General features: G+C 43.6%; 1 protein-coding gene across 1 annotated transcript in view; it reads left to right on the top strand.

Moving 5' to 3' along the window:
* Nucleotides 1-10,895, top strand: part of LOC139394290 (collagen alpha-1(XIV) chain-like) — a 230,302-nt gene that overhangs the window by 92,877 nt on the left and 126,530 nt on the right. The window contains exons 19-22 of the mRNA XM_071142315.1: nucleotides 373-515; nucleotides 5,161-5,293; nucleotides 6,794-6,916; nucleotides 9,807-9,956. Of these exons, the coding sequence (XP_070998416.1) occupies nucleotides 373-515; nucleotides 5,161-5,293; nucleotides 6,794-6,916; nucleotides 9,807-9,956 (549 nt within the window). The remainder of the gene's footprint in view (nucleotides 1-372; nucleotides 516-5,160; nucleotides 5,294-6,793; nucleotides 6,917-9,806; nucleotides 9,957-10,895) is intronic.

Genomic DNA, 10,895 nt, shown 5'->3' with positions numbered 1-10,895 from the left:
CCTGGGTTATATCTCATATCTAGGGCTCAGAGTTATTCCTGGTCAGGTAATGTGGTCAGGAAAACATCCATCCCTAAGAGTGTTATCTCTTCGGCAGGGTTTGCTTTGCTTTGGTTTTAGAAGGACTTGTTACTTGATCACGCTTACAGACTACTCCTGGTTTACAAAGATGTGATTATTGACTGCATTGTGTTGCTAAATTGCATGGTGCTGAATATCATGATTGTAATTGCATGTGTTGATGATGAGTCATTTCATGTTGTGTGAACTCAATCAGGTCTGTTGTCCAAGCTTGTTATCAGCTAACTGGCCTGGTCAAAAGGATTCAATAAGTCGATACATGAACATCTCTGTGTCACCTGTCCCCTCCAGTGGTGCGTCAGGCGGTGAGAGGCCTGCAGGTCCAAGAGGAGACCACCTACAGCCTGGAGGTGTCATGGCAGCTGGAGGATCCTAAGGTGGACCAGTACAGAGTCACCTACGTCAGCCTCACAGGAGACCGCAACGAGGAGTCAGTGAGTTTGGAGCTCGTTTAGAGGCAGAGACCGGCTATTCCTGAAGAAGAGTTTACTTTCAGTGATCATGATATGTGGCGTACTGATTGTAAGTCACTCCTTATTCTCACTGGTCACACCGTCCTGCACCTTAGCAGTTGGTTGTACGCTAGGTTGTCAGTGAGTATAGAGAGAACTCACAGAGTTACCAGGCGTCTTAATGTCCGGATGGTTTGGGCAGACATAGACTGTACGTAGAGTGTATCACAGAGGGGAAGTTCAGAGGTCATTTTCCTATGCGTGTGAGGTAGGTAGATCACTCTGTGTAACTCAGCTCTGTTCAGAAACCAAGCATCTTACTTTGATGGTTTGGCACCACACAATGAAACTCATCTCAGGGAGGTTAGATCCTGATGACAGGACACGTTCTGTAGCTGTCCCCATCCAGGGGTTAAATCCTGATGACAGGACACGTTCTGTAGCTGTCCCCATCCAGGGGTTAAATCCTGATGACAGGACACGTTCTGTAGCTGTCCCCATCCAGGGGTTAAATCCTGATGACAGGACACGTTCTGTAGCTGTCCCCATCCAGGGGTTAAATCCTGATGACAGGACACGTTCTGTAGCTGTCCCCATCCAGGGGTTAAATCCTGATGACAGGACACGTTCTGTAGCTGTACACATCCAGGGGTTAAATCCTGATGACAGGACACGTTCTGTAGCTGTCCCCATCCAGGGGTTAAATCCTGATGACAGGACACGTTCTGTAGCTGTCCCCATCCAGGGGTTAAATCCTGATGACAGGACACGTTCTGTAGCTGTCCTCATCCAGGGGTTAAATCCTGATGACAGGACACGTTCTGTAGCTGTCCCCATTGAGGGGTTAAATTCTGATCTAAATGTGTAATTACTGCTGAGCATGTCTAATTTGTGTATCAGTGTGGAATTAACTGGCTGACATAGTCACAGTGCTGTTTGAAAGGAACCAGATAAATTATTACCCATGCTCCTTTGGGCTCTCTGGAACCTAATGAAAGTCTTTGATTATTTGATCATGGTGGCTTAGTCACTGAACTAATTCCTGTAAGGCACAGAAATTGAGACACATGTCGATCCACTGATTAGTTTGACACACTGCATGGATGCATAATATCTATCTACACTCTTAGAGGGAAAAAAAGGGTTCTACCTGGAGCCAAAAGGGTTCTACCTGGAGCCAAAAGGGTTCTACCTGGAACCAAAAGGGTTCTACCTGGAACCAAAAGGGTTCTACCTGGAACCAAAAGGGTTCTACCTGGAACCAAGAGGGTTCTACCTATTGGGACAGTCTTAGAACCCTTTTAGGTTTTAGATAGCATCTTTTTTTCTCAGAGAGTTTTCTGAAAAGACACCTCCAATGTGAAATCTGGTTGACAAACTTGAGGAACTCATTGTTGTCCTTTCAGTTGTCTTGTTTAGTTGATCCTAAAGGTCGCCGATTAAGAACAGATACGTTTGGAATGTAAATCCTGGGTTTTGACTGTTCTTCAGACAAAGCATTGACAACTTAACCCTTCTCTGTTATGTATATGCCCTTCACAAAAAAAGGCTATTTGTAGACAATGCATAGAATGGATAGACAATGAGTGGGTGGTAGAATGATAGAAACAATAGACTGGTACATAGGGAAGCATGTGTGGAGACAACGAAGAACGGGGTGGCAGACAGCCTAGCGGTTGAGAGCTATGTGCCAGTAACCGAAAGGTCACTGGTTCAAATCCCGGAGCCAACTAGGTGAAAAATCTGTCGATGTGCCCTTGGGCAAGGCACTTAACCCTCATTGCTCCTGTAAGTCGCTCTGGATAAGAACGGCTGATAGATGAGTAAAATGTAGGTAGTTTTGCCAAAGTATTCTTCACCTAGTATGTAAGATAGTCTTCATCTGACTGATTCGAGTTTTTTTATTTTATTTTTTTATCTCCCTGCTCAAATTCAATAGAATCACACCATTTTATTCTCCAGTGTGTTCAATAGAATCACACCATTTTATTATTCAGTGTGTTCAATAGAATCACACCATTTTATTATCCACTGTGTTCAATAGAATCACACCATTTTATTCTCCAGTGTGTTCAATAGAATCACACCATTTTATTATCCAGTGTGTTCAATAGAATCACACCATTTTATTCTCCAGTGTGTTCAATAGAATCACACCATTTTATTCTCCAGTGTGTTCAATAGAATCACACCATTTTATTATCCAGTGTGTTCAATAGAATCACACCATTTTATTATCCAGTGTGTTCAATAGAATCACACCATTTTATTCTCCAGTGTGTTCAATAGAATCACACCATTTTATTCTCCAGTGTGTTCAATAGAATCACACCATTTTATTCTCCAGTGTGTTCAATAGAATCACACCATTTTATTCTCCAGTGTGTTCAATAGAATCACACCATTTTATTATCCAGTGTGTTCAATAGAATCACACCATTTTATTCTCCAGTGTGTTCAATAGAATCACACCATTTTATTATCCAGTGTGTTCAATAGAATCACACCATTTTATTATCCAGTGTGTTCAATAGAATCACACCATTTTATTCTCCAGTGTGTTCAATAGAATCACACCATTTTATTCTCCAGTGTGTTCAATAGAATCACACCATTTTATTATCCAGTGTGTTCAATAGAATCACACCATTTTATTATCCAGTGTGTTCAATAGAATCACACCATTTTATTCTCCAGTGTGTTCAATAGAATCACACCATTTTATTATCCAGTGTGTTCAATAGAATCACACCATTTTATTATCCAGTGTGTTCAATAGAATCACACCATTTTATTATCCAGTGTGTTCAATAGAATCACAGTGTGTTGACTCATTTGTACGATGAGAAAAATGATTAGTTTGTAGCCCCTTCCACCTCTCTGCGACCAACCTCCACAGAGCCCTATGGGGCCAAGGGACTCTACAGTGATTCAGCACTTAAACCCTCTATCTATTCTTTGTCCTTCACTCGTATTTTAATTTCCACCTGGGACCTCTGCATCTCCCCGGCTCCTGCTGTGTTGGGGAAGATAGAGGGGACGGAGCAACGTGGAAGAACTTCCATTATCTTTTCAACAAGCATTTAGGTCACTGAGGAACGAATGGAACACACTGACTGCACCCCATACGGCACTCTGTTCCTTATATAGGGCCCATAGGGTTCTGGTCAAAAGTAGTGCACTACATAGGGAATAGGGTCCCCATAGGGCTCTGGTCAAAAGTAGTGCACTACATAGGGAACAGGGTGTCATTTGGGACACATCCATAAAGAGTTTATTTTTTCTTTTTTTTCTGAAGAATCCCAATTACCCCACAGACTGAAGTAGAGACCTGTGAGGACATGCTCCTTAGAGAGAACGGTTGGGACTTTCAGATCGTTTAGTTTTGGGCTGAGTCAAGCCAACTCCCCTGGCAGGTCTGTTTCAGCACCACGTGTCTATTGGACAGCTCCGCTAATCAGAGTTGTTGTGCAGGAGTCGGGACAGTTCAGCTCTGGTTTGGGGTCTGACAGGGCAGGGGATGGGATGGAGGATAGGGATGGGGTTTGGGTTTAGCCTCTCACTCCTCTGCATGTGAGGATATGGCTTCTTAGAGAGGACATTTAGGAACGTTCACTTTGGGCTCGAACCAACTACTTGGCAGTTCCGATTTAAACACCACATGCCTGGTGGACAGTCCGTTTCCAGGGTATGGGGCTTGACACTTCACAAGATGGGATAAGAAAAAGAAAAGCCCAGACCGACCAGGGAAGATGGATCATAGAGGACTTGTAAAACAGTTGATACGGTGAGGCTATCATACAAGATCTAATTCCAAGTAATGATACTATAATATTATTCATTTTACATAGTTGAACCTTCTCAGGGAACTTTTTACCATTTCAAACCCCTTTTTTTTTTGGTAACATCCTTTGGGAACTTCCTTTTTAAATCCTATTTTTAACTGTGGTCTAAGAGTCTAATGAGCGACCAGAACAGCGTGATACTACTAATCTGCTGATGATTATGCAGAGAGGTAATATCATGCTAACTTTGTTTGTGTCCCAAATGGAACCCCATTCCCTATATAGTGCACTATTTTAGGAACAGGAACCCTATGGGCCCTGGTCAAAAGTAGTGCACTAAATAGGGAATAGGGTGCGATTTGGGAATTTTCATTAGATGTTAATCTTTCTTGTCGTTACCAACATATCAGGGTTTAACTGTCTTGTCGTTGAGGAAAATTTTGTTAATGAGAAGGAAAAAAAATGGAAGAATAGAGCAGTGAAAATGTTTGGAAAGAACTTCAGACCAGGTATCAGCCTCGTACCCAAAGCCAAGTGTCAGTTCAGCCACTGGCCACTGTGGGAACTGGCCAATCAACAGGCTAGATGAGACGTTACCACGTGTTTGATTAATGACGTGTCGGTAGCAGTGAAATAAGACACACTTGGAGGTCAGATAGATTTCTGAGGAGAAACCCTCACGCTTATGCTCTCACACGCACGAACGCACGCACACACACACGCACACACACACACACAAACACACGCACGCACGCACACGCACACGCACACACGCACGCACGCACGCACGCACGCACACACACACACACTGTGTAACACTATGTCTAATCTCTACCCGCCAGGTCCTGGTGCCTGGGCAGCAGACCACAGTCCTTCTCCAGCCTCTGCTGTCTGACACAGAGCACAAGGTGACGGTCACCCCAGTCTACACAGATGGACAGGACGGCATCACTGTTTCTTCTGTGGGCCGAACATGTGAGTACAGCCTTCCTTGTGGATGATTCTATGAAGCTGGTCTTGTAGCTGGTGTGATGACTGGCTCTATTGTGGGGGGTGTATGGTAAATGCTATGATACAATTCAAGCTCCATATTGAGCTCTACTTACCTATTTCTATATATACATCAAAACTATGAAATAACACATATGGAATTCATGTAGTAACCAAAAAAATAAGTGTTAAACAAATCAAAATATATTTTATATTTGAGGTTCTTCAAAGTGGCCACCCTTTGCCTTGATGACGGCTTTGCACACTCTTGGTATTCTCTCAACCAGCTTCACGAGTTAGTCACTTTAAAACTGCAATGTTTTGTCTCTGCCAACAAGAAGGGTCCATCCGGATCTTTGTCACCCTTACAAATCCGTGTGACCAGACCGTCTCAAGTTGTACTCGTGTACCGCGGCCCGGCCCGTAAGGCTCAGACCAACAGTAGTGCAGCCTATAGGGATAGAGGTGCTTTTTCAGACTAGGATTGTCTCCTCTTTAAAATGTAAATGAAAATGCCACAGTGAATATAAGTCAAATGTGTTTTTAAAGTAGAGAGCAGAGAGAGTACAGTCCCTTTGGCTTTGGCTAGCTTGTATTCCAAATGAAACCCCAAACCTTGTAAAAACACAATAGTTCATAAATCACACATACATATGACTTTAATAACTCTCAGCGTTTTGGATGGATGGAATCTGTGGTTTGCATATTGGTGCAATACCATAACAATTGACTGCAGCCTAACGGCGTACCGTAAACCACAGTGTATAAGTGACAGTTTCTCTACCAATAATTTTGAACGGCATCTTCACCATTTTACCGTAAACCACAGTGTATAAGTGACAGTTTCTCTACCAATCATCTTCACCATTTTACCGTAAACCACAGTGTATAAGTGACAGTTTCTCTACCAATCATCTTCACCATTTTACCGTAAACCACAGTGTATAAGTGACAGTTTCTCTACCAATCATCTTCACCATTTTACCGTAAACCACAGTGTATAAGTGACAGTTTCTCTGCCAATCATCTTCACCATTTTACCGTAAACCACAGTGTATAAGTGACAGTTTCTCTGCCAATCATCTTCACCATTTTACAGTAAACCACAGTGTATAAGTGACAGTTTCTCTACCAATCATCTTCACCATTTTACCGTAAACCACAGTGTATAAGTGACAGTTTCTCTGCCAATCATCTTCACCATTTTACCGTAAACCACAGTGTATAAGTGACAGTTTCTCTGCCAATCATCTTCACCATTTTACCGTAAACCACAGTGTATAAGTGACAGTTTCTCTACCAATCATCTTCACCATTTTACCGTAAACCACAGTGTATAAGTGACAGTTTCTCTGCCAATCATCTTCACCATTTTACCGTAAACCACAGTGTATAAGTGACAGTTTCTCTACCAATCATCTTCACCATTTTACCGTAAACCACAGTGTATAAGTGACAGTTTCTCTACTCCTCTTGTTTTGTCAGTGCCCCTCTCGGCGCCTAGCAACCTGAGGGTGTCTGAGGAGTGGTTCAGTCGCTTCCGCATCACCTGGGACACGCCTCCTTCTCCCACCTTGGGCTTCAGGGTAGTCTACCAACCCACCTCTGGTACGTACACACCTGTTACAATACACACGTCACAATACACACCTGTTACGATACACCTGTTACAATACACACCTGTTACAATACACACCTGTTACAATACACACATGTTACAATACACACATGTTACAATACACACCTGTTACAATACACACCTGTTACAATACACACCTGTTACAATACACACCTGTTACAATACACACATGTTACAATACACACCTGTTACAATACACACATGTTACAATACACACCTGTTACAATACACACGTGTTACAATACACACCTGTTACAATACACACCTGTTACAATACACACCTGTTACAATACACACATGTTACAATACACACCTGTTACAATACACACCTGTTACAATACACACCTGTTACAATACACACCTGTTACAATACACATGTTACAATACACACCTGTTACAATACACACCTGTTACGATACACACCGGTTACAATACACACCTGTTACAATACACACCTGTTACAATACACACACGTCACAATACACACACATCACACTACACACCTGTTACAATACACACATGTTACAATACACACCTGTTACAATACACATGTGTTACAATACACACCTGTTACAATACACACATGTTACAATACACACCTGTTACAATACACACCTGTTACAATACACACCTGTTACAATACACACCTGTTACAATACACATGTTACAATACACACACGTTACAATATACACCTGTTACAATACACACCTGTTACAATACACACCTGTTACAATACACACCTGTTATAATACACACCTGTTATAATACACACCTGTTACAATACACACGTCACAATACACACCTGTTACAATACACCTGTTACAATACACACCTGTTACAATACACACATGTTATAATACACACCTGTTACAATACACACCTGTTACAATACACACCTGTTACAATACACACCTGTTACAATACACCCATGTTACAATACACACCTGTTACAATACACACCTGTTACAATACACACCTTTTATAATACACACCTCTCTTGTCTCAATCTTTTAAACACCATTATTCAGTCTGCCGTCTCAGACAGTCTTTTAAACACCATTATTCAGTCTGTCGCCTCAGACAGTCTTTTAAACACCATTATTCAGTCTGCCGTCTCATTATTCAGTCTGCCGTCTCAGACAGTCTTTTAAACACCATTATTCAGTCTGCCGTCTCAGACAGTCTTTTAAACACCATTATTCAGTCTGCCGTCTCATTATTCAGTCTGCCGCCCCAGACAGTCTTTTAAACACCATTATTCAGTCTGCCATCTCAGACAGTCTTTTAAACACCATTATTCAGTCTGCCGCCTCAGACAGTCTTTTAAACACCATTATTCAGTCTGCCATCTCAGACAGTCTTTTAAACACCAGTATTCAGTCTGCCGTCTCAGACAGTCTTTTCAACACCATTATTCAGTCTGCCATCTCAGACAGTCTTTTAAACACCATTATTCAGTCTGCCGTCTCAGTCAGTCTTTTAAACACCATTATTCAGTCTGCCCTCTCAGTCATTGTAAACAGAAGGCTTGATGTGGGTGTAACACAGCGTGTGGGGAAATATCCCTCAGCTTTGTTTCCTACTTGGAGAAACTACATGAGAAACAGAAAGAAGAAAGAGTCTGTGGTTGTGTTCCAAATGGAAACCTGGTCCCTATGTAGTGCACTACTGTTGATCAAAGCCCTATGGGACCCTATTCCCTATGTAGTGCACTACTGTTGATCAAAGCCCTATGGGACCCTATTCCCTATGTAGTGCACTACTGTTGATCAAAGCCCTATGGGACCCTATTCCCTATGTAGTGCACTACTGTTGATCAAAGCCCTATGGGACCCTATTCCCTATATAGTGCACTACTGTTGATCAGAGCCCTATGGGGACCCTATTCCCTATATAGTGCACTACTTTTGACCAGAGCCCTATGGGGACCCTATTCCCTATATAGTGCACTACTTTTGACCAGAGCCCTATGGGGACCCTATTCCCTATATAGTGCACTACTTTTGACCAGAGCCCTATGGGAACCCTATTCCTTATGTAGTGCACTACTTTTGACAAGGATCCAAAGAGCTCCGGTCAAAAGTAGTGCATAGGGGATGGGTTGCCATTTGGGTTGCATCCTGTGACTGCCTCTGCTTTCTATTAGAAGCTCTTTAAACTGTCCTGTGGTCCAGAGAAATGGGTCCTCCACCTAGATGTAATACCCTGCCCAGTGGTCCAGAGAAATGGGTCCTCCACCTAGATGTAATACCCTGCCCAGTGGTCCAGAGAAATGGGTCCTCCACCTAGATGTAATACCCTGCCCAGTGGTCCAGAGAAATGGGTCCTCCACCTAGATGTAATACCCTGCCCTGTGGTCCAGAGAAATGGGTCCTCCACCTAGATTTAATACCCTGCCCTGTGGTCCAAAGAAATGGGTCCTCCACCTAGATTTAATACCCTGTCCTGTGGTCCAGAGAAATGGGTCCTCCACCTAGATTGAATACCCTGTGGTCCAGAGAAATGGGTCCTCCACCTAGATTGAATACCCTGCCCTGTGGTCCAGAGAAATGGGTCCTCCACCTAGATTTAATACCCTGCCCTGTGGTCCAGAGAAATGGGTCCTCCACCTAGACTGGGCTCTGCCTCAGTCTGTTAGTGGAGAGGTGCTTACTCTCACCACAATACATGTTCCCTGCCCTTCTTCCCTTCTCTCTGCCTGCACCTCCCTTCCTCATTGTCCAGACTGCCCTCAAATACATTTGGTTGGAACTTCAGGTGCAACATGGTGTGTGTGTGTGTGTCTGTGTGTATGTATGTGTGTATGTGTGTCTGTGTGTCTATGCGTGTTGCTGAGCCAGTCTCTGTGTTTCCTACAGTGCCAGGGTCAGCTCTGGAGACCTTTGTGGGAGACGACGTCAACACCATGCTGATCCTGAACCTGCAAAGTGACACTGAGTACACTGTGAAGGTCATCTCTTCCTACACCACGGGATCCAGCCAACCTCTCCAGGGCACCGCCAAGACATGTAATATATTGGCTCTATTGGTCAGGTTGTGTGTGTGTGTGTGTGTGTGTGTGTGTGTGTGTGTGTGTGTGTGTTGCTGGTGCTCTGTGTGTGTGTGTTGCTGATCCTGTTTGTGTGTGTGTGTGTGTGTGTTGCTGGCGCTGTGTGTGTGTGTTGCTGACCCTGTGTGTGTGTGTTGCTGACCCTGTGTGTGTGTGTGTGTGTGTGTGTGTGTGTGTGTGTGTGTGTTGCTGGCGCTGTGTGTGTGTGTGTTGCTGACCCTGTGTGTGTTTGTGTGCGTGTGTGTTGCTGGCGCTGTGTGTGTGTGTGTGTGTGTGTGTGTGTGTGTGTGTGTGTGTCATCACCTCCTACACCACAGGATCCAGCCAACCCACACACACACACACCACCACTACATGTTAGGGCTGGTGAATGGTGTCCAGGTAGTTCAGGTTGCAGTTCCAGTTCAAGACCACAACAAAGGGAACCTCAGTGTAACGGTTTTCTGTATGAGAAGGAGAGTCGGACCAAAATGCAGCATGTAGATTGCGATCCATGTTTTAATGAACAAACGTAAAACACGAATCAATGCAAACACTACAAAATAAAGAACGTGATGAACGTAACGAAAACCTAAAACAGCCTATCTGGTGAAAAACACATAGACAGGAACAATCACCCACAAACACACAGTGAAACCCAGGCTACCTAAATATGGTTCCCAATCAGAGACAATGACGAACACCTGCCTCTGACTGAGAACCATATCAGGCTGAACATAGAAATAGACAAACAAGACATGAAACATAGAATACCCACTCAGATCACACCCTGACCAATCAAAACATAGAAAATACAAAGTAAACTATGGTCAGGGCGTGACAGTACCCCCCCCCCCCAAGGTGCGGACTCCGGCCGCAAAACCTGAACCTATAGGGGAGGGTCTGGGTGGGCATCTGT

This window comes from Oncorhynchus clarkii, unplaced genomic scaffold (genome assembly GCF_045791955.1).
Source record: "Oncorhynchus clarkii lewisi isolate Uvic-CL-2024 unplaced genomic scaffold, UVic_Ocla_1.0 unplaced_contig_9597_pilon_pilon, whole genome shotgun sequence".
Lineage (NCBI taxonomy): Eukaryota > Metazoa > Chordata > Actinopteri > Salmoniformes > Salmonidae > Oncorhynchus > Oncorhynchus clarkii.
Note: the sequence above shows the minus strand (reverse complement) of the source record. Positions and strands in the feature narration are given on the sequence as shown.